The sequence below is a fragment of the Ahaetulla prasina genome, chromosome 2 (genome assembly GCF_028640845.1).
Source record: "Ahaetulla prasina isolate Xishuangbanna chromosome 2, ASM2864084v1, whole genome shotgun sequence".
Classification (NCBI taxonomy): Eukaryota; Metazoa; Chordata; class Lepidosauria; order Squamata; family Colubridae; genus Ahaetulla; species Ahaetulla prasina.
In genome coordinates, this window is record NC_080540.1 from 28055129 (window position 1) to 28079460 (window position 24332).

General features: G+C 47.8%; 1 protein-coding gene across 2 annotated transcripts; it reads left to right on the top strand.

Moving 5' to 3' along the window:
• The first annotated feature begins 982 nt into the window (after positions 1-982).
• On the top strand, positions 983-23484 carry LOC131190873 (major histocompatibility complex class I-related gene protein-like). Of its 2 annotated transcripts, XM_058168356.1 has the most exons (8): positions 9764-9906; positions 10792-10850; positions 15794-16039; positions 16357-16632; positions 18301-18579; positions 20089-20151; positions 20518-20641; positions 21810-23484. In XM_058168356.1, the coding sequence occupies exons 1-7, from the start codon at positions 9779-9781 to the stop codon at positions 20628-20630; spliced, it is 1164 nt and encodes a 387-aa protein (XP_058024339.1). In that variant the 5' UTR covers positions 9764-9778; the 3' UTR covers positions 20631-20641; positions 21810-23484. The 2 variants fall into 2 exon arrangements, 1 of the variants encoding a protein (XP_058024339.1); XR_009153349.1 differs by lacking the exons at positions 9764-9906; positions 16357-16632; positions 18301-18579; ... (1 more) ...; positions 20518-20641; positions 21810-23484 and adding exons at positions 983-2968; positions 4236-5533 and having other exon boundaries at positions 15794-15836.
• Positions 23485-24332: the final 848 nt, after the last annotated feature.

Here is a 24332-nt window from a genome sequence, read left to right on the forward strand (position 1 = left end):
GACCACCGGGAGCCAGTGCAATCTGCGCAGGAGAGGTGTTATATGGGAGCCACGAGGTGCTCCCTCTACCACCTGCACAGCCGCATTCTGGACCAGTTGGAGCTTCCGGGTGCTCTTCAAGGGGAGCCCCATGTAGAGAGCATTGCAGTAGTCCAGGCGAGATGTAACGAGGGCATGGGTGACTGTGCGCAGGGAAACCCGGTCTAGAAAGAGACGCAACTGGCGAATCAGGCGAACCTGATAAAAAGCCCCCCTGGTGAAGGCTGTCAAATGGTCTTCTAGAGACAGCCGTGCATCCAGGAGGACGCCTAAGTTGCGAACCCTCTCCGTGGGGGCCAATGACTCGCCCCCAACAGTCAGCAATGGAGTAAACTGGCTGTACCGGGAATGGGGCACAGCCCCCACAATGCCACCCTCCCTTCAGGATTTCCTTATAAAAAGCTTTTTTTTTTCGTTTGTCCCCACAAGAACCCTGTGAGGTAGCTGAGCTGAGAAACGAGGTTCCAGGGTACGAGAACTTCAAGGCTCGTTGTGCCCAGGCCATACAAGCACCTGTCAGGCATCGCCTGGGCCTGGAATCTAAACCTGCTCCAAGACTGAGAGATCCTGGAGGAGGAGAAACACTCAGGTAGAATCGGATCCCTCTCCAACTTCTGGGAAGGAAAAAACATTTTGCCACCTGGACAGCCTCTCTGTCTCCCACTCCCGGGGAAAAGCAGCAAAAATATTGAGTCCCTTTGGGGCTAATGAAAGAATTATTCATATATTCTGAGTTTTCCCACCCTCCAGCAATTATATTTTATTTTGAAAGTTACAATACAAAATCCGAAAGGAAACAAGAACAAAAGAAAAAAGGGTATAAAAGGAAAAGAACAGACATCGCTTTGATACCCCCAATTTAATACTGAGAAGTATCTTTCAACAATAAAACTTTTGGCCCTCCCCCCTTTGCAAAAGACCTCCACAATTTATGAAATCCTTTCTGCTTTATTTACCCAACCAATTCGACCTGCCAACTCACTCCTGTAAAAAAAAAGTGATCGATCCATTTGTCCTGACCTCAGACTATTTTCAAGGGCGCAGTGGCGAGGGGGGGGGTGAAGGAAGGAGATCCCTTCCCCGTCACTCCCGCCGGGCACGACCAAAGCCTGAAGGTCCGAGAGGGACCCAGACTCCCCGCAGCTCTCCGGATGCCCTCGTTGGCTCTCTCCGGTCTCCTCAGTCTTTGCTTGGAGCCTCCCCGCAACTCCGACGCCCTGCCCGGCGCTGCTTCCTTCTTTGCGGGCGGGGGCGGTTTCAACATCCCACTGCAGCTGCCGCAGGGTAAGAACCGGGAGCCGCGGAGCACCTGCCTGGTTGCCGGTCACCCGGCTCTGCGGCTCCCTTTAGGGGTTCCCTCCTTGCTAAATATGTTAATAGAGAGGGAAGCCAAGGCTTCACTCAGGTCCGCCTTCCCAGCGGGAAAACAACGTTAGTTTAAATTCATTGGTTCACATGAAAGGCGGGAAAATAGAGCAAGCTCAGTGGTAGGAATGCCAGCCGAAGAGATCGCTGTACCAATCTACTCAATAGAGAGCTTGGAGTCACCATACGGAGTCCTGCCTCTTCAGTCCACACACCCCCCCCCACTTTAACATTGGAAAACGAAGGTGGGCTCCGAAGAGGACAAAGGAGCTGAACTGAGCAGGGAATCCACGCGGCCAGCAGCAAGTTGAGAAATTGCATCAGGGTTTTCTTGCCAAGATGACCACGGACGCTCCCCTAGCTCCATTCAGCCCAGCTACGGAGAGTTGGAAATCATATATGGCGCGGTTCCATTGCTTCCTGGAAGTCAACGATCTATTGGGTCTGCCGGACAATAGGAAGAGGGCGATTTTCCTAACCCGCTGTGGACCCAAAGTCTTCAAAATGGCTCAGGCACTCTCGGAACCAGCCGATGTCCGGACGGTACCGTGGACAACCCTCCAGGAAACGCTACGGGCACATTATGCGCCCGTCCCGGCAAAGATGCTGTGCAGATACGAATTTCACCACAGGAGCCAAGGGGAAGGTGAGACGATCAACCAATACGTCATCGCGCTACGAGAAGCCGCAGTTGATTGCCAGTTTAGGAATCTAGAGGAAGCCCTGCTCGATAGGCATGTTTTGGGATTGAGGGACCTCAGTCTGCAGACCAGTTTACTAGCGAAGCCTGATCTCACGTTTGAAATGGCGCTTGATGAAGCAAGAGCAAACGAAGCCTCCGATAAGCACGAAGACTCAACAGATCAGGGCGATGAAATCCGGAGACGTTTCGAAAGAAAGACGGGGAATCCGGAGACGGGGGAAAGGCTGCCTTTTTGTGCCAGATGCGGGGGCGATCACCCCAGAACGGGCTGCAGATTCCGGGATGCCATTTGCCAAAGATGCGGGCGGAAGGGGCACATAGCGAGGGCCTGCCGTGCCAACCATCCTGCCCGGGACCGCCAGTGGCAGCCTGCCACCCAAACGGGTTTCCCAAAAGCGCAGTTTCCAAAGCCCGAGAGAAGAGAAAACCGAGCGGCGGAAGCAAGAGAAACACGGGAAACCATCATAGGGTGCATTAACGTACATCCCTCAAAGCAAATCCGTGTCACGGTTCTCATCGAAGGGTCTCCCTGCGACATGGTGGTGGCCACGGGTTCGTGCATGACCGTGGTGTCGTGGAAAACCATAAAGAAGGCGGTTCCGGAACTGGCAAAGAAAGAATTGACGCCTCTGAAGGTACTTTTAAAGGACTATCAAAGGAACCCCATCCCCGTCGTAGGGAGGGGATCCTTCCAAGTCGAATACAACCATTTTCTCGGACCGTTGCAGCTGACCGTGGTGAAAGGCGACCTGCCAAGCCTGCTTGGACTGGAATGGTTCGGTTCTCTGGGTTTAGGATTGACCGACCACAGTGAAAGGATCAAGCTGCCCAAGAAATTCGTGGACGTCAACGGGAGTTTGGGCAAGTACATGGGGGAACCCATCTCTTTCAACCTAAACCCCAAAGTCGCCCCCATTTGAATGAAACCTTGTGGGGGTCCCTTTTGCTCTCGCGCCCAAAATAGACAGTCAATTAGACCGGGGGTCTCCAACCTTGGCAACTTTAAGACTTGTGGACTTCAACTCCCAAGAGTTCATCAGCCAGCTTTGTTGGCTGATGAACTCTGGGAGTTGAAGTCCACAAGACTTAAAGTTGCCAAGGTTGGAGACCCCTGAATTAGACCAGGGGGTTCTGGGGCCGGTTGATCACGCTAAATGGGAGACCCCAATAAGGCATTACAGCAGAGTGCCTACCCTGTGCTGGGTCGCTCAGCATTTATTGCATTCCTTAAAGGTAAAGGTTCCCTTCGCACATATGTGCTAGTCGTTGCCGACTCTAGGGGGCGGTGCTCATCTCCGTTTCAACGCCAAAGAGCCAGTGCTGTCCGAAAATGTCTCCATGGTCATGTGGCTGGGACAAGTAACGGGAGCTCACCCCGTTACACAGCAGCACTAGGGATTCGAACCGCTGAGCTGCCGACCTTTCAATCGACAAGCTCAACATCCTAGCCCCTGAGCCACTTTTATTGCATTCCTTAGGAAAGGGCAAAACTTTTGCAAAATTTAGCTCAAGCGTATCAGCAATTGCCGGTGGATGACACCACTGCAGAGGCACAAACTATTGTAACACACAGAGGGGCATTTAAATGCCGCCCGCTGCAATTTGGTTTAAGTGTGGCACCAAGGACTCTTTCAAAGTATAATGCAGGGGTCGTCAAACTTGGCAGCTTTAAGACTTGTGGACTTCAGCTCCCAGAATTCTCCAGCAAGCATAGCAATAGCTGGCTGGAGAATTCTGGGAGTTGAAGTCCACAAGTCTTAAAGCTGCCAAGTTTGAAGACCTCTGGTATAATGGAACGCCTCCTACAGGGCATTCTGGGGGTGGTGCCTTATTTTATTTATTATTATATTATATTTTATTTATTATTATTATTTATATTATTTTGATGATGAAGAAGAAGAGCTCATCCCACTAAAGAGAGTCCTGAGCCGGTTTCAAGAAGCCAGAATAAGGTTAAAAAAGAAAAATTCCACAAGTCGAATTTCTGGGATATTTAATTGACGGCTCGGGGACACACCCTACCAAAAGCTAAGTCAAGGCCATACAGAAAGCCCCCACCCCAAAGAATCAGACAGAACTCCAGGCAATTCTGGGCCCATTAAACTTTTATCGTATTTTTCTGCCACAGAAGGTGACGGTAGCTACATCGACTGCTAGACAAGAAGGCGAATTGGACCTTGGGGACGGAAGGAAGCCTCTGCAGTAAAGAAACTATTATCATCCCATAGCGTTCTTGCACAATATAATCAGACTCTGCCCCTCAACTCGCCTGTGCCGTTATCAGCCAATGGATACCAAATGACTGTCCTTGTCTTCCTCTCCTGTCTCCGGCCATCCAGCCATCGACTCCTTGGGTTCTGGGCAGCAGACTCCGCCAAGGAGTCTTCTCCAGGAGCTGAGCCTCCCACCCTCAGTCCAGAAAGGATTATTCTCACCTCTGCCTGCCTCACAGGATTGTTGGGAGGAGCTGGGGGGGCGGGGGAGAATCAGAAGAAATGTGGTGGTTTCTTTTACAATCTGAAGTGCCTGGAGGACCTGAAGCGTTGCAGGGGGGTGACTGCGGGGTGCAGCAGAGTGTTTGGAGAGGATTTAGGTCTTAATTCCTTGTTGTTGAGTAACCTAATGTTCAGCAGCAGCATCCAAAGGCTTGGGTCTCCCAAGGTCCACTGTCCAGGGTCTGGCTTTTGTTGAATTTTGTCTTGTGTGTTAATTGCACCCATTCCTAGATTGAGGGGCTCTGCTCACAATCACTCATTAGGCAAGTTTTTCTTTTAATTTGAATTTATATCCCGCCCTTCTCCAAAGACTCAGGGCAGCTTACACTATGTTAGCAATAGTCTTCATTCTATTTGTATATTTATATACAAAGTCAACTTATTGCCCCCAACAATCTGGGTCCTCATTTTACCTACCTTATAAAGGATGGAAGGCTGAGTCAACCTTGGGCCTGGTGGGACTAGAACCTGCAGTAATTGCAAGCAGCTGTGTTAAAAACAGATTGCATTAGTCTGTTGAGCCATCAGAGTGCCCCAAATAAATCTCCTCCCCCTTCTTGCCCCTCCCATTCCCCCTTTCCTTCACCTCCCTGCTTTGGAGACTGTCTAGCCCAGGGGTCTCCAACCTTTTGGACCTCAGGAACCACCAAATTCATAATTTTAAATCCCGTGGACCACTGGAGTGGGGGGGGGGGCTCCTCGCAATCACGCATGACAGGGTTTGCCCTTGCTGTGTACACCTCTGCGAAGTATTTCATGCACACACAGAGACACAAATACTCCTTGACTCTCACTCCCCCACTTGCCAAGGACTGTTTGTCCATATAGGCAGACTCTGCCATTTAATTTCGGGAGAAGCAGCTAGACCTCGTGGTGAATCCGGGTCAGACTGAGCTCACAGCCCTCCTTCCCTGAAGACCTTGAGACTCAGGTGAGCCTCTCCCAGCCCCGATGGGAAGATTGTGGCTCTGGGGGCAAGAAATAAAAAGGAGCAACTGAACACAGAAGGGAAGCAGTCAAGGAAAAGACGAAGGAGGGGATCCTATATGAAGACAGATTTACTGGGGGCTCTTGCCGAAAGTCATTATCTAATAAACAAGAGCGGACTTCTCCCATCCCTGATGGTCTCGTGACTAAAATGCCCGTTATCCGCTCGTAGAATCCCATCCTTAAATTCAAATTTAACGGGCCGGTATCCTTAGAGAAATAAAACTGCACCTGAAGGCTACAATCACCTGCCAAAAGGCCCCGGAAGCCGTGGAAGATGGAGAAGAGCTGTCACTCTCGGAGGAGACTCGCAGGAAGAATTAGCAAGGAGGGCATCGCTATGGCTGCGTCCCCACGACGCGCGTGAACGGATCTAAACTTGCACGTGATAAACTGGGCTGGAGGTCTCTTAAAGGGGGTCGCGCCGCGTGTTGTGGGTAGCGCCTGCTAGGACCCTGCACCGGAAAGAGAGCAAAGGAGTTTCCCTTCTCCTTTCGCTGTATAGAGAACTTAGGGCAGCTTAGGGAAGGGACCGAGGCTTGGGAAGAAGGTGTTAGAAGGAGTTCTTGGCTGAATCCCACTGCTTCAGACAGAGGATGTTGTCTTCGGTTGCAGATGTAAAAGCCCAGGTGTGGCTGGAGGGCGATGCGGCTGCAACGGGCGCCCCTCTTGCTCCTGGGAGCGGTGCTGGGGGCCTCCTTGCCCGGGAGCTGCTGCGGTGAGTTCCTGGAAGGAACTTGTGAACCGCAGGGGAGGAAGCAGAGGGAGAGGTGGCGGTAGTCCTGGGCTGGGTCTCTCCCCTTCTAAGCAACGTTCCCAGAAGAAACACCTGTCTTCCCTCGCGGCGCTTCCCTGAGCCTCGTTTAAGAACTTTTACTGTTTAGATTTCACCACTAGTCACGCCCACCCAGTCACATGACCACCAAGCCACGCCCACAGAACGAGTAATAAAAATTTTTGAAACCCACCACTGAAATAGCGAAACATCTTCAAAGAAAAACCAGAAAGTCCAGTTGCCTCTTGAAAAAGGCACTTTTGGGGCCCTCCTCCCTTCCTTACTTTCATTTCCCCAAGCATCCCCCCCTCCCCTCCCCGCGGTTTATGGTCCTCTGCCACAGAGGACACTCTGTAGTCATAAGCCTGCACATTTCCCGGGAAAGCAGAGGCGCTTTGGGGGACACACAGGGCAGCGAGGCTCCCGGGGCACAAACGATGCAAGGTCGCCTTGGAGAGGCCGCTGCCCAGAACAGAAGGAGGAGCCGAAGGAGGGAGTGGGGGGCAAGGACCGGCTTCTCTCCGGAGGGAGCCCCGAAGGGAGACGCAAAGCCGGGCGACAGGAAGGGCGCCAAGCAGGCGGGAGCTCCGCGGCTCCTGGGATTTTTCCTTGGGGAGGCCGAGTCTGCAATGGGATGGAGAAAACGCCGCCCCGGGCAAGGAGGGTGGAAGCGCCGGGCTAGGCGTTGGAGCTGCGGGAAGGGTCCAAGCAGAGACGGAGGAGGCCGGAGAGAGCGAGCGAGGGCAGCCGGAGAGCCTGCGGGGACTCCGCGTCCCTCTTGGACCTTCAGGCTTTGGCCGCGCCCGGCGGGAGTGACGGGACAGGATCTTTTCCCTCCCCCGCCCCACCCCCTTGAAAAGAGCCTTGTAGATCGACCACTTGTTTCGGGAGATCAAATTGGTTGGATAAATAGAGCAGGAAGAAGTTCATCAATTGTGGAGTTTTGTAAGGGGTGTGTGCGAAGCTATTGTTGAGATACACTTATCAGTATTAAACTGGGGGAGGGGCAATCGATGTGTATGTGTTATTTTCTTTTTATGACCATATAACAACATTTCTTTTTATGCACATTTTTTGTTTTCTTCTTGTTCCCTTTTCTTTGGGATTTTGTATTTTAACTTTATAATATTTTTTTAAAAAAAATTGGGTTGAAAAACGCCAAATACGTAAAGAAATCTTTCATTGGTACCAATGGGACTCAGTATTTTTGCTGCTTGTAAAAAAGGGAATTTCCCTGCCTAAGTAAAAGGCTGTCTAGGTGCCAAGAATGTTTTTCTTTCCTGCAGGTGTTTCTCCTCCAAGATTTGAGTCCTGGAGACAAGCCCCATCTGGTTTAGATTCAGCACAGACAACACTCATCACAGTTACAGGGGAACAGCCTCCAAGACGTTTTCTTGTAGGCTAAAGTTCACCTTCAGCCCTAGAACTTCATTGCTCAACTCAGCCCACCTCACAGGGTTCTTGGGTGGAAAAAAGGAAGAAAAAGCTTTTCATGAGGAGGCCCTGAAGGAAGGGTGGTGTTGTGGGGGTTGGCTGAGGGGGTTCTGTGAAGGAGTGTTTGGAGAAAGATCCAGGCCTCTAGAAAGAGGCTGAGCCACATTCAGGACACAGAGCTTGGCTCTAAAGGCCTTAAGAAGGAAATCCCCCCATTCCCGGACTCTCAACCACACATAGAGGACCTCTCTGTCTTCTTTCCAAGGACCAGTCACGCCTGCCTTAAGATCTCCCTTCCACACTTGCTGCTCTGCGCAGCTGCCAATTGCCTTGCGGGTTTCCAGGAAGGCAGGAAGACAAGTTTATCTGGGCATTGTACCTTGATGAATGTATCTTTTCTTTTATGTACACTGAGAGCGTATGCACCAAGACAAATTCCTTGTGTGTCCAATCACACTTGGCCAATAAAAATTCTATTCTATTCTATTCTATTTGGGACCTTCCCTAGACAGTCTCCAGGGGCCACCCCAGCAACCACCCTAACTGGCAGTCTAAGCTTCTGGGGATCTTCCAGCTCAAGAACCTGTTTTCCAGCTTCTCTTTCTCAAGTCTCACCTTGAAGACACCCATGCAAAGTATTTCACACACACATATATACTGTTACTCTCATCCTCTGTTATTCTGTTCTATTTTTCTTCCTATAAGAGAAGGGACTTGGAAGAGACCTTGGAGGTTTTCTAGTCCAACAGGCTGCAGCTGCTCCTCCACTTACAACCACAACCCAGCCCAGAATTTCTGTGGCTAAGTGAGACATTTGTTAAGGGAGTTTTGCCCCATTTTACAGCCTTTCTTACCACAGTTGTTAAGTGAATCACTGCAGGTGTTAATTGAACCCGGCTTCCCTGTGGTTGATCACGTGACCCCGGGACACTGTAGCCACCATAAATGTGACACGGTTGTCAAGCATCCAAACATAAATCATGTGACCGTGGGGATCCTGCAACGATCGTAAGTATGAAAAATGGTCATAAGTCACTTTTTCCAATGCCGTAACGTTGAACAGTCACTAAATGAACTGTACTATACACGATATATATTAGATATATATTATAAACACTATCTGCAATTTAATTTAGGGAGAAGCAGCTAGACCTTATGGTGAACTGAAGTCAGGCTGGGCTCACAGCCCTCCTTCCCTGAAGACCTTGAGGGGATTTGGCCCAGGCGGCCTCTCACAGCTCCCATGGGAGATTGTAGTTTTGGAGCAACAAATGGAAAGGAGCAATTGAAGTCAGAAGGGAGGCAGGAAAGGGGAAGGGGAAGGGGAGGGAAGGGGAGGGAAAGGGAAGGGAAAAGGAAAAGAAGGGGAGGGGAGGGGAAGGGAAGGGAAAGGGAAAGGAAAGGGACTCAGTGGGGTCTCTTGCCGAAAACCATTATCCAATAAACAAGCGCGGACTCCTCCCATCTCTGATGGACTAAAATGCCCCTTATCCGCTCATAGAATCCCTTCTTCAGTTACAATCTGAACTGTCCAGAGTCTTCAAACACAAAAGGAGAAATAAAACTGCGCCAGGAAGCTACGATCGCGGTCTCCCAAAAGGTCCACAGAAGTCGCTGGAATGAGCGGGCGGGGGTCTCTCGGAGGGGCCTCGCCAGACGAAGTAGCACGGAGGGCATCGCTGTGGCTGCGGTCACGCAACACGCGTGGCCGCATCGTCTGGGGGCTAAACTTGGCCGCCCTTCCCCTAAAGGGGCTCGCCTCGCGTTGTGGGGAGCGCCTGGCTAGGACCCCGCTCCCGCTTCTTGGGGGCCGCAAGAGAGCAAAGGAGGGGCGCAGTTTTTTCCCGTCCTTCGCCGACCCAAAACTGGCGAGAGAGCCTGCGGACGGCATAGAGAACTTCAGTCCCAGAGACTGGGCAATATATAAGCTGGGGAGGGGTGGGTGGATCAGAAGGGGCGGGGCTTCCCTTGGCGGAGAGGATGCTGCCAGGTGTCTTCGCTTGCAGATGGAAAAGCGGCGCGTGGTTGGCGGGCGATGCTGCTGCAACGGGCGTCCCTCTGGCTCCTGGGGGCGGTGCTGGGGGCCTCCGTGCGGGGGGGCTGCTGCGGTGAGTTCTTAGGAGGACTTGAGACCCGGAGGAGAGGAAGCAGAGGGGAGGGGGGGGGGGGTCGTGTCCTGGGCTGGGTCTCTCCCCCTCGAAGCAATTTTCCCAGAAGGAAAAATCTGCCTTCCCTCGAGACGCTTCGCCGACCCTCGTTTAAGAACGTTTGGCGTTTCCTTTGTAATCCGTTCCCCTTTGTATTTGTGAAAAAATGTTCGCGCATAAAAGCACAAACGTGCCTACCGTTCCTGTCCTATTGTTTTCTTTCATTATATCCAATTAATATAGTTATTACATGCTTATATTGTTGTTGTTAGTTGCGAAGTCGTGTCCGACCGATCGCGACCCCATGGACAACATTCCTCCAGGCCTTCCTGTCCTCTACCATCCTCTGGAGTCCATTTAAACTCATGCCTACTGCTTCAGTGACTCCATCCAGCCACCTCGTCCTCTGTCGTCCCTTTCTTCTTTTGCCCTCAATCTTTCCCAGCATTAGGCTCTTCTCCAGTGAGTCCTTCCTTCTCATTAGGTGGCCAAAGTATTTGAGTTTCCTCTTCAGGATCTGGCCTTCTAAAGAGCAGTCAGGGTTGATCTCCTCTAGGACTGACTTGTTTGTTCACCTTGCAGTCCAAGGGACTCGCAGGAGTCTTCTCCAGCACCAGAGTTCAAAGGCCTCAATTCTTTGGCGCTCAGCCTTTCTTATGGTCCAGCCTTCACAGCCATACATTGCAACTGGGAAAACCATAGCCTTGACTTGATAGATCGTTCTCCGAATGGGTTCGAATTTCCTTGCTGGGAGCTCCTCTCCAGCAGATTGGAGCGTAGCCGATGTATTAGAAGGAATTGAGATCGAAGCGAGCTGCGTGAAAGCGAGGTTTCTTTATTTTTCAGGAAGACGAATCCAGCAAGCGCAAGGACCGCGTTCCTGGGTGAGCTGACAACCATATACAGTAAGTGTACATTTTTTATACTCTTTTTCCCTTTACATTTCTTTGTTTTGGGAGTACTTGATGGGATTTCCCTTTGTGTGTGTGCTTGCTAAGTTTTCTGTGTTTTGTCTTTCTGATTATGTTAATGTGGGTGGGTTTCGTGTTCGGGCGTGCGTTCCGGTTTAATCTGTTCATTCTAAGGATTTGATTTCCTTAAGTGTTCTCCCTTCCGTTAGTTGTTTTCCATATGCTTTGACTGAAGTTAATCTATTCAGGCTTGTGATTGAATCTTGTCCTGATCTAATCTATTCCCTTATTTGGTCGGCTATGTCTGTGTGACCTAATTATTTCCTTTCCTGTATTTCTTGGTATTGTCTTTTAAATAGCCTTGAGGTTTGTGGGTTTTTCCCTGGCCAGATTTAATTCTGAGCCAGTGTCTTTTGTTATTATGATGTGCCCTTGCTTGGTTTCCTTTTGCTCAACACTGCCTGGGTGAAGTTCCCTTCCTACAGACTATACACACTTTTGTTGGCAGGGTGATGTCTCTGCTTTTTAGTATGCTGTCTAGATTTGCCATAGCTTTCCTCCCCAGGAGCAAGCATCTTTTAATTTCTTGGCTGCAGTCCCCATCTGCGGTGATCTTGGAGCCCAGGAAAATAAAATCTGTCACTACCTCCATTTCTTCACCATCTATCTGTCAGGAATTGAGAGGGCCGGATGCCATGATTTTAGTTTTCTTAATGTTGAGTTTCAAGCCAACTTTTGCACTCTCCTCCTTCACCCGCATCAAGAGACTCTTTAGTTCCTCTTCGCTTTCTGCCATTAGAGTGGTATCATCTGCATATCTGAGGTTGTTGATAGAATAGAATAGAATAGAATAGAATAGAATAGAATAGAATAGAATAGAATAGAATAGAATAGAATAGAATAGAATAGAATAGAATTTTTATTGGCCAAGTGTGATTGGACACACAAGGAATTTGTCTTGGTGCATATGCTCTCAGTGTACATAAAAGAAAAGATACGTTCATCAAGGTACAACATTTACAACACAATTGATGATCAATATATCAATATAAATCATAAGGATTGCCAGCAACAAGTTATAGTCATACAGTCATAAGTGGAAAGAGATTGGTGATGGGAACTATGAAATGATTAATAGTAGTGCAGATTCAGTAAATAGTCTGACAGTGTTGAGGGAATTATTTGTTTAGCAGAGTGATGGCCTTGGGAAAAACTGTTCTTGTGTCTAGTTGTTCTGGTGTGCAGTGCTCTATAGCGTCGTTTTGAGGGTAGGAGTTGAAACAGTTTATGTCCAGGATGCGAGGGATCTGCAAATATTTTCACGGCCCTCTTCTTGATTCGTGCAGTATACAGGTCCTCAATGGAAGGCAAGTTGGTAGCAATTATTTTTTCTGCAGTTCTAATTATCCTCTGAAGTCTGTGTTTTTCTTGTTGGGTTGCAGAACCGAACCAGACAGTTATAGAGGTGCAAATGACAGACTCAATAATTCCTCTGTAGAATTGGATCAGCAGCTCCTTGGGCAGTTTGAGCTTACTGAGTTGGCGCAGAAAGAACATTCTTTGTTGTCCTTTTTAATGATGTTTTGATGTTAGCTGTCCATTTGAGATCTTGCGATATGATAGAACCCAGAAATTTGAAGGTTTCTACTGTTGATACTGTGTTGTCAAGTATTGTGAGAGGTGGAAGTATGGAAGGGTTTTTCCTAAAGTCTACCACCATTTCTACGGTTTTGAGTGTGTTCAGTTCCAGATTGTTTTGGTTGCACCACAAGGCTAGTCGTTCGACCTCTCGTCTATATGCGGATTCGTCATTGTCTCGAATGAGACCAATCACTGTTGTGTCATCTGCGAACTTCAGTAGCTTAACAAATGGATCATTGGAGATGCAGTCATTGGTATACAGAGAGAAGAGAAGTGGGGAGAGCACACAGCCTTGGGGGCCCTGTGCTAATTGTACAGGTATTTGATGTGATCTTGCTTAGCTTCACCTGCTGCTTCCTGTTTGTTAGGAAGCTTGTGATCCACTTACAAGTCTGTTCCGGTACCTGTAGCTGGTTTAGCTTAGTTAGAAGAATGTCTGGAATGATGGTATTGAATGCTGAACTAAAGTCTACAAAAGGACCCTTGCATAGGTCTTTGGAGACTCAAGATGTTGTAGGATGTAGTGCAGAGCCATATTAACAGCATCATCTGTTGATCTATTTGCTCGGTATGCAAATTGCAAGGGGTCTAAGAGCGGATTCGTGATGGTTTTCAGGTAGGAAAGCACTAGCCTTTCAAAGGTTTTCATGACTACAGATGTTAGAGCAACTGGTCTGTAGTCATTCAGTTCCTTGATGGTGGGCTTCTTGGCACTGGGATGATGGTAGAGCGTTTGAAGCAAGAAGGAACATAGCACATCTCTAGTGATTTATTGAAAATATGGGTGAAGATGGGGCCAATTGGTCAGCACAGACTTTTAAGCAAGAAGGAGTTATCTTGTCTGGGCCTGGAGCTTTTCCTGGCTTTTGTCTGTGAAATAGGTCCTGCACTTCCTTTTCTGTGATCACTAGGGGTTGTGAACCCAATGAAATGGGGTCAGTTGTAGGAGGCTTGGCTGTTGTTGGTGTGTCTGAGATGGTGGTTGTGGAGATAGGTGGCTGTAGTTTCCTTTCAAACCTGCAGTAAAACTCATTCAGGTCATCTGCCAGTTGTTGATTACCTTCAGCCTGGGAAGGAGGTTTGCCATAGCCGGTGATATTTTTAAGAGTTTTCCACATGTTTGCTGGTTCATTTGCTGAAAATTGATTCTTTAGCTTTTCAGAGTAGCTTCTTTTTGCTGCTCTTATCTCCCTTGTTAGTGCATTTCTGGCCTGATTGTACAGCATTTTATCACCTTTTCTGTAGGCTTCCTCTTTGGAATGTCGTAGCTGCTTAAGTTTAGGTGTAAACCAAGGTTTGTTATTACTGTGTATTCGCAAGTTCCTTGTAGGTACATAGGTCTTCACAGAAGCTGACATATGATGTTACAGTATCTGTGAGTTCATCCAGGTCTGCAGAGGTATCTTTAAAATATTCCAATCAGTGCAGTCAAAACATGCCTGTAGCTTTAATTCTGATTCCTCCGTCCAGGTTTTCACTGATTTAATTATTGGTTTTATGGCTTTAAGTCTTTGCCTGTAAGCAGGTACAAGGTGAATCATGCAATGATCAGAGTGTCCTACAGCTGCACGTGGTAAAGACCAATAGGCATCTTTTAGTGTTGTGTAGCAGTGGTCTAGAGTATTCTTGCCTCTGGTGGGACAATTGACATGCTGAAAGTATTTTGGTAGTTCTTTCCTTAAGTTTGCCTTGTTTAGATCTCCCAAAACAATGGCCAGTGAATCAGGGTGTTTGGCTTCAGCCTCCATGATTTGGTCAGCTAGAGTTCGTAATGCCTTGTTTACACAGGCTTGTGGTGGGACATAAACAGCAATTAGAAGAAATGAGGAAAATTCACGAGGCAAATAGTAAGGTTTGCAGTTGATAATTAGAGTCTCTAAATTGTTGTCACAGAATTTGTAAATTATGTTAAAATCTTGACACCAGGTTGAATTAATATATAGGCATAAGCCTCCTCCTTTCTTTTTACCAGATGTTTCTGGAATCCTGTCTGATCATTCAATTTGAAATCCTGGAATGTTCAGGCTGCTATTTTCAATTGATTCATTTAACCAGGTTTCAGAGAAGCATAGGACTGCTGAATTGCGAAAATCAGAATAGTATTTGTTTAAGAGGAGTATTTCATCCATCTTATTTGCAAGTGAGCGTATATTTGTTAGGAAAATTGAAGGCAGAGGAGTTTTAGTGCGAGTTCTTAGCTTGATTAAGATCCCAGATCGTTTACCTCGTTTCCTTCGTTTGGTTTTTTTAGTAATCCATGGCTCCGTGGGAATTGCCTCCTCCTGTGTTAGAATCTCCTGTGTTTGTAAAGACAGGCGGGGGTGAGATTAAAGAAAGCTGCTCCTTAAAGAAATGTTCCTTAATTTTTAGCAGATGGTCTCGTGAGTAGGAAATCCGTAGTGAGTCACAGAGAACAATTAGAAATAAAGAGACAATTAGAGAGCATTTCACCGAGGCAGCCTTCGTCGGTGCCATCTTAGGTATAGTAATATATATATATGCTTATATATTATATAGTTACTTTCATGCTTATGCTTATATATACTGTTGTGACAAAATAAATAAATAAAATAAAATAAATAAAAAATAGCCGGGGGGGGGAGGCAATATTGGCAATGATAAGGAAGCCAGGGTTGAGTCATTGAGTTACACTTTCTGGTGCTGGTTAATTTACACGCGTAGGAGGCAAAGAGGGGGGTAGGAAGGTTGCCGCAGGCCAACAGAAGGGCAAAGAAAAGGAGGGGCTGCTTGTAGAAGAGTTTGCAGTTTAAGTGTTCAGTTTTTCCATCAGAGAGGAACCTTCAGAGCTCAACCTGTTTCCACATATCTGTGTTCCACCGCTGGGCTGGCAAAGGGCCAGGCTACCTAGGAGGAGCCCCAAGCTCTCAGAAAACCGAGTCACCTGGGAAGGGGTAGAGTGCAGGGGAGGGGCTGGGTTGCCTCTCTGGAGAGCAGCCAGGTCTCCAACTCCAAAATGAAGCTCCGGGTGAATCTTCCAGTGCCCATGACATTCCCTGTGCTTGTGATTGTGATTGGAGTCAGGCACTCACAAGAAGCTGGGAATTCTGAGGGCCCACAGAAGCTGTGACCACATGTGGCTCTGCCCAGATGTTTGCAAGGTCAGCCAAGGGATGCTGGAGCTTCTTCTTTAGCTTTAAGGGAAGGAACCTTCCCAAGCAGAGCAGAAAGAGAAGAGCTCAATTGTTGGGGGGTGCTGGGTGACAATAAAGTCTCAGAGGGGATGGAGCTCCAGTGCAGACCCTCTCATTCTGCCCTTCTCCCTCCTCCCTCTCCAGGCTCCCTCTCACACTCCCTGTGCTACTTCTACCTGCAACTGCCAGACCCCAACCAGGAGCTGCCCCAGTTCTTCATTAACAGCTACTTGGACGACCAGCCCATCGCTCAATTTGACAGCCTCACCAGGAGGATGGAGCCTCTGGTGCCCTGGATGGAGGAGGTGGAGAAGAAGAGGTTTCTGATCCCAGAGTGGGTCTTCAGGCCTGACTTGGAGAAGTTATCGAAAGTGGACCAACATGCTGGAGGTGAGCAGAGCTAGTGACATCTTTGGCAAGCAATGCCTGCAGGGGGCATAATAGTGAGATTTTCTTTCCTAAAAAGGAAACACATCCCACTCCCCACCTCCTGACCCCACCCCCCCAATTATCTCCCTCACCTAGAAATTCTTCATGGCCTGATCCCAGCCAAAAAGGGTTAATTGAAGTAGAAGATATTTTCCCCTGTGTGATAAAGAGGGGAAGGAGAAATTGGGTCTCTCTCTCCAAGTGACTCTAATGCTGTCTAGGGAGAGGAGCGCTGGACCCTTTTCATTCACACCCACCCCCTCTGGGCCTCCTTTTAGGGCTTCACACCTGGCAGGCGATTTGGGGATGTGAACTCAGGGAAGATGGGAGCAAAGGAGGCTATTTCCACTATGGCTACAATGGAATAGATTTCATCAGCTTCGACAAGGAGACCCTCAGGTGGGTGGCAGCTCAGGCCCAGGCCCAGAAGGTCAAGGAGAAGTGGGACGAGGATCCAGGATGGACAAAGAAAATGAAAATCTACCTGGAGAAGACCTGCATTGAGTGGCTGCAGAGATACCTGTTCTACAAGAAGGAGGTTCTGCAGAGGATCGGTGAGTGGCAAAAGGGGTCTCCACTGAGCAGTGCTACCCCCTCCCCATATTGTTTCTATCCTAAATGTCAGGCAGTGACCCACATCACATTACAGGAGAAAAATGATCTTTAATGCTCCCCAGAATACGAACTTTATAGATAAAGTAACTAAATGTTCAAGAAATTCATGAAGGTCTCCTTCTGTTTCCCTGGGAAAATCTTGCAAAGCAGAAGAAACTCATGTTTGGGTCAGAAGGAAAAGATCAACCTGTTCCTGATTTCTATCTGGGACCGCTTGAACAAATTCAATTTTGGGTAGGGGTTTGATATAAACCCCAAGTTTGCAATTACTGTTGGTCAATTGGACAGCTTTACCACAAATCCTATTTACTCCTTTCAAAAATAAATCTAAGGAGCTTCAATCCCCCATCTTGGAGGCTCCCACAGGTAGACACAAGGAGAGGTTATTCCCTGTTATTAAGTCATCTGGCTGGAAAGGCTTTGCCTCTGTTCTGCCTTTGCTGCCTTTGCCTCTGTTCAACATCTACATGAAGCCGTTGGGTGAGATCATCAGTGGCTTTGGGGTGAAGTACCATCAGTACGCTGATGACACTCAGCTGTACTTCTCCACCCCAGGTCACCCCAATGAAGTTGTTGAAGTGCTGTCCCGGTGTTTGGAAGCCGTACGGGTCTGGATGGGGAGAAACAGGCTCAAGCTCAATCCCTCCAAGACGGAGTGGCTGTGGATGCCGGCATCTCGATTCAGTCAGCTGCAGCTGCAGCTGACTGTTGGAGGCGAGTTACTGGCCCCAAAGGATAGGGTGTGCAACTTAGGTGTCCTCCTGGATGAGCGGCTGTCGTTTGAAGACCATTTGACGGCCGTCTCCAGGGGGGCCTTCCACCAGGTCCGCCTGGTTCGGCAGTTGCGCCCCTTCCTTGATTGGGATGCCTTGTGCACAGTCACTCATGCACTCGTTACCTCTCGCTTGGATTATTGTAATGCTCTCTACATGGGGCTCCCCTTGAGGTGCGCTCGAAGGCTTCAGCTAGTCCAGAATGCAGCTGCGCGGGTGATAGAGGGAGTATCGCGTACCTCCCATGTTCCACCCCTACTGCGCAGACTGCACTGGCTACCTGTGGCTTTTCGGGTGCACTTTAAGGTTTTGGTTATGACCTTTAAAGCGCTCCATGGCTTAGGGCCTGGGTACTTACGGGACCGCCTACTGTTACCATATGCCTCCCACCGACCCGTACGCTCTCACAGAGAGGGACTTCTCAGGGTGCCGTCCGCCAAGCAATGTCGGCTGGCGGCCCCAGGAAGGTCCTTCTGTGGGGCTCCCACACTCTGGAACGAACTTCCCGGGTTTACGCCAAATACCTGACCTTCGACCTTTCGCGAACTGAAGACACATCTTTTATTCGGGCTGGCTTAAATTTTATGGATTTTATAGTTTTTATTATTAATTTTAAATGGGGTTTTAGTTTTTATATATTTTTAAATCTTTAGGCAAATTATAATAAGTTTTTTAATTTTACATTTTTATATATAGTGTCTTGTTTGTTTTTATTTGCCTGTACACCGCCCTGAGTCCTTCGGGAGAAGGGCGGTATAAAAATCAAATAAATGAAATGAAATGAAAATGAAACTCTCAAAATCCTGCAAACTCCCTTTTTTGCTGTTTCTGCAGAGCCCCCAGTGGGGATATTGACCCACAAAGTGGTGGATGAAAGCTTGGAGGTCCTCATCTGCCAGGCCTTTGGCTTCTACCCCAAGGAGATCCAGGCCATCTGGAGAAGAGACGGAGAAGCCTTTCAGTATGAGACCCTCCATAAAAATGTGACCCCCAACTCAGACGGGACCTATTATATCCAGATCAGCATTGAGATCGACCCCAAGGAGAGGGACCGTTTTTGGTGGCACGAGGGCTTGCAGGAGCCCCTGGTCTTGGCTTTGAAGGAGGAAACAGGTGAGAGGCTGAGGGGTTGTGACATGCAGAAGGAAACCTCAGGTAGGAGTGAACTTTACATCCATATCTGAAAATGTGGAAGGGTTTTCTTCCTGCTGCATCATCTCATATTTTCAGGGAAACAGCAGGAAATGCATTTAGCAATGGGAGAAAAGTGCTTTCTTGTTGGAAATTGGAAATGGTATAATTTAATAGCAAAGGTATGCAGATAAGGCATGTGATAATATCTGAGATGATAATGATAGAAGATTTGATTGGTTGTGGCTCTTCCTTCCGCAGTTCAAGGCCATTCGCTCCACTCTCCGCAGCCTTGGAGGGGAGGGGCTTCCTTCAGGTGGGGTGTCATGACCCCATCAGAGCCCTGTTTGGAGGAAGAGGAGTTGAAACCTGCACTGTCCAACAGGAATGGCATGTCTCTCTGTTTGGGAGAGGCCAGGGGCTGAGGACGATGCTGTCCCAGGCCCCTCAGGCATTGTGGGAGGTGGTCGACCACCAGACGGATGGAGAGGTGCTGCTCTCAGAGACACAGGGCAGGATCAGCTGATGACAGGCTGTGGTGCCAATAGGCAGCAGATCCCCTCTGATGAGGAACAGCTGTCTCTCCCGCTTGATCCAAGGACACGGAGAGAGGAGCATAGGCATGCCTAGAGAAGAGCTGCAAGGTTACTTGGGAGAAGGTCACCCCACCCCTCCTCACAAGGAACACCTGGAATGGAGTGAATTAAGGAGAAGCCATGGGGAGTTTGTCTTTGCAACTAACATTAATTGTTTGAGCCTGGCTTTTTGTCTCCTCTCCACTCCCTGGGCTTTGACTCATGCCCTTTGCCTTTGCCGCTGCCACTGCTGCTGCTTTTGCCTTTGCCTTTGCCTTTGCCTTGAGAGCAGCCTTTGCCTTTGCCTTTGCCTTTGCCTTGTCCTTTGCCTTTGCCTTTGCCTTTGCCTTTGCCTTTGCCTTTGCCTTTGCCTTTGCCTTTGCCTTGAGAGCAGCCTTTGCCTTGTCCTTTGCCTTTGCCTTTGCCTTTGCCTTTGCCTTTGCCTTTGCCTTTGCCTTTGCCTTTTTGCCTTTGCCTTCTTTGCTGCCTTGGCCTTGGCCATGGCCTTGAGAGCTGCCTTTTGACCTGTGCCTTGTCCTTGCCTTGTGGACTACAGTTTGCCCTGTTGACTGGCTTATCCTGGTGGAGTGGACTTGGGACCCTGGACTTTGCCTTGTGAGCATTCTGCTACTCTGTGGACTGCTGTTATATAGAGGCTGTTGTCTGGGGGACTGAGGGTGACTGCCTTCAGGGAAGTGTGGGGTGGTGGGGTCTTACTGGTTGAGAAGGCTGATAGTTAGAATATTTATTGACACCCATAAAGGACTCTCTAGAGGCCAGCCTTGCATTGACCACCTGGGTCATAACATGGGAACGCTTCCTGGAGGCCAATGCAGGTTGGGAAATGCTCCCATTGCTCAGCATCTCCACTTCAGGTAACCCAGGATCTGTCTAATCATATGCTTCCTTTCTTTAGCTACAATTTGGTGGATTCTTGTGGCTGCCCTGATCTTGGCAAATGGGATTCTCTTCCTGAGTTGTAAGTAAAAACACATCCATTGCTCTCTCCCCACCCCCCCACCCCACCCCGGTGTCTTTCTGCATCAACTGAGTTGCTGTGGATGGCAGAGCCTCCCTGAGAGTTTCACCTATGATCCCCACAACACCCTTCCCCGTAAACAGCATTTTGAATGAGAATCAGAATAAACTATTGAAACCGTTTTTCCAGCTCCTGTAAGTCTCAGAATGTTCCACATTCCTCTTTGGCCTTAATAAACCTTCTTCAGAGGAGCAAATATCATCAGCTCCAGAATCAAACAACAGTCCCATAAATGATCTAGGAAAGGCGAGAAAAGTGCTGCCCCAGAAATAAACTGGCTGCCGTCTCTTTTTCACCATCTATCAGGCTGGAGATGCAGGAAAAACCGCCATTGGGAAGTGACAAGTTTCTCTAGAACTGCTTCCTTCTCCCACAAGTGCAGAAGATGGGATTCAGTCGTACGTGATGCTCCATCCTAAAATAACTGGAGGTGAGCCTGAATATTGCTGAAATCTATTTGAGAGACTAAACTCTGAGCTTGGAAAATACCTCGTAGCCAAGACCATCTGGCTTGTTGCGGGTGAGGAATCCACCCTCTTCAATCTTTCCAAGGTAGCCATCAAGAGATGGTGGAGGGCTCAGCCCCTCCTGCCTGGGACCCTCTGATCAGCTGCTGTTCAGGAAACATCCAGGCCAGGCCAGCCTCTCCAGCCCACCAGCTCTCAGGGAAGAATGTGAGAGAGGAAACGTTGGGCCCCCTGGGAAAATAAGGGATGTCTCTCCAAGGAGGACTGGAGGGGAGGGAGAGAAAGAGATTGAGGGGGAGGGCTGGAGAAATAAAGGGAAGCTGTCCAGGAAAAAGCTCCTTGATGGTGATAAATTGGAGGGGGAAAGGGATTCCGCTAAACAAATAATTTCCTCAACACTGTCAAACTATTTACTAAATCTACACTACTATTAATCTTCTCATCATTCCCATCACCAATCTCTTTCCACTTATGACTGTATGACTGTAACTTTTTGTTGCTATCATTAAGGGTTAAATTGTACCCTATGACCATCATTTGTGTTGTAAATGTTGTACCTTTGATGAACGTATCTTTTCTTTTATGTACACTGAGAGCATATGCACCAAGACAAATTCCTTGTGTGTCCAATCACATTTGGCCAATAAATTCTATTCTATTCTATTCTATTCTATTCTATTCTATTCTATTCTATTCTATTCTATTCTATTCTATTCTATTCTATTCTAAGGGCAGCGGTGAGAATTCCTCGCTCCAGGGAGATTATCTCTGTGGGTGAGAATTGCAAGCCCTTCTCCAATTTGGCTGCTTGGCCCCTGTTGTGTAAGATCCCATTGGTGGGAAATTCCAGCGGGAGATTCCAGAGGGAAAACATTTGAGTTCTATTGGTGGCCAACTGATCCAGGTGTGTATATAAGGAGAGCATCCTGCCTGTATCTTTTGCTGAAGTCTCATACTAAATAAAAGAGCTGTTGTCACAACCCCGGTCTCGGTCTCCTTACTCGGCCAACTTAACAGCCCCCATGCCTCCTGTGGGTTGCTGTGAGGGGGAAAGGGAGCCAAGGAGAGGACAGAAAAGGCCCTCTTCATACAAACCAGGCTGCTGACTTCCTCCATTTTCTTGCTTTGCAGCACAACACAACCTAAGGAGGGGGAAGGCCCCAGAGGACGATCAAAGGCATTGTTTCAACCCAGTGAAGCCCAGTGGAGAAGGAAAAGATGTATTACTTATTATTTAGCACAACGGGGTAATTGTGGGCATTGCATCTATTGCTGTGTTTATCCATGGGTTGTCCTGGTTGTCCTCTAGTTTAATGTACTGTAATTTAGGTATTAGTAGACCATTTTTTTCATGTATTGAAGTATTGGGCACATAACTGTAGCAGAGGCAAGCTATGTATCAAATGATGATGTTATCCACTGTATCAGCCTCCGCTTTAATTAAGTGCATTTCTCCTACTAGATTGTTTTCTGTTTTATTACCTTGTTAAAAGTTTGCTCTACTGAGTGTCTTACATGATTAATACAGGAGGGGGGAGGTTTTCACTGTTTCCAGCGTTCGGCTGACATTGCATGTGTGGGAGAGGGAGATAGCCTTTTTAAACAGACGTTTGAACTGTTTTGGCGCGTGAATGTAACGGCAGCTGCTGGCTCCACATTCCATCCAGAAGATTGACCGAGGAAGAATATCAGAAGTGAAACTACACGTGGCCAAGGAGGAAGACGACATTGGATTATTACTGTATGACCTCTAGTATAGGGAGGGTTCAAGAGAGGATATGACTCTGTGGTTTTGATTTACTTCCAGTTCTGGCTTTGCCTGTCCAGCATTTCAGACTTGCTTAGTATAAATTACCAATTTCTTCAAAATGATGGAGTTGGGTCTTAAGCACTGATCTGAGGCTAGTTGACACACTGGTTCATCCGCTTTTGATCTAGTGGTTGGCCTGCAATAGATGAAAGTCAGACCATTGGCCTTCCTGCTCGAGGATGCCTGTCCATTAAGGTGGCGGATGAGATGCTGGTACCCAAGTGGCTTAGGGATGCTTTCAGTGTAGGAGGTCAAGGTCTCCAATACCTCCTTAGCTTTACTTGAACTTTAGCTGTTACAATGACTACCGAAGATATAAAGAATATATAATATTGCTCTTAATGATTGGTGTATGTGTGATTTCATGACAAGTGTGATTCATGGCAAGATGTGCTTTTCAAACTTGTTTGTGGAGCAGGGTGGTTCCATTTTGGAACTTGCTTCTTTACAAAGAAAAGCCTTACACATTTCCACCTATCAGATGTGGTTCGGGGGCTTGCACACCAGGGAAAGGAACTCTCAATTTTTATGTTACAAAAATATGGCAAAAGATCTTTAAAAATACAGGTAGTTGTTTATCAAGAGATTGGGAAAAAGGATGTGCGGAGAACCAGCTTCTTGAGGAGGGAAGATTTTAGTTAAGAAGGATCACTTATTTAAAGGAAAAAATGTTAAAGAATGAGTCTAATAAACATGTGGGCCTGTTTTGCATTATTATTGCTGTAATATATGTATCAATATTCAACAAGTAAGATAGGTAAAATGAGGACCCAGATTGTTGGGGGGGCAATAAGTTGACTTTGTAAAAATATACAAATAGAATGAGACTATTGCCTTATACACTGTAAGCCGCCCTGAGTCTTCGGAGAAGGGCGAGGTATAAATGTAAACAAAAAAAACAAAAAAAACAAGGGGGGACAATACTGTATATGTATGTGTATTTTGGTCTTTTGTATTTTTTGATGCACAATTATAAAAAAAATGCTTTGTCTAGTTTTGTTTTCTCTTTGAAAGTCTTTTTTAAAGTTTCTATTGTCATTTTTTTTGAATAAAATAAAAATTTGAAGAACAAAAAGTTGAAGAACCAGGTGTGGGAAATTTACCATGGGTGGGAAGGGACTGTCATTTTAAAGAGGCCCCACAGCAAGTGGAGAAAAAGAATCCAACCAGACCTTCTGTCCAAGCTCAGGAATTCCCAGCTACCAGCTCTGACATCAGAATCACCACACAAGACAAGAGCCACGGTGGCCCAGTGGTTAGAGTGCAGTACTGCAGCCTATTTCTACTGACTGCCGGCTGCCAGCAATTTGGCAGTTCGATCCTCACCAGCACAAAGTTGACCCGGCCTTCAATCTTTCCGAGGTCAGTAAATTGAGGATCCAGATAGTTGGGAGCAATATGCTGACTCTGTAAACCTCTTAGAGAGGGCTACAAAGCACTGTGAAGCGGTATATAAGTCTAAGTGCTATTGTGCTATCATCTATATCTCTGTATCTGCTGTCTTTCTACAGTATCTACCTATCTCTGTCTGTCTGTCTGTCTGTCTATTTAGGTAGCTAGTTAGCTAGCTCTGCTCAGTGGTTAGAATGCAACATTGCAGGCTAGCTCTGCCCACTGCCAGCAGTTCGATCCTAACTGGCTTAGAGAAGGGTGTAAAGCAGGGGTGTCCAAACTTTTTTGAGTGAGGGCCAAATACAGAAAAATAAGCAAAGGCCCGGGCCACGGGGGGGGGGGGGAATGGGTGTGGCTTATTTTGGGGGTGTGGCTTGGTGGTCATGTGACTGGTGGGCATGGCTAACTGCTCATGTGACTGAGTGGATGTGGCTATGGGCATAGAAACTACT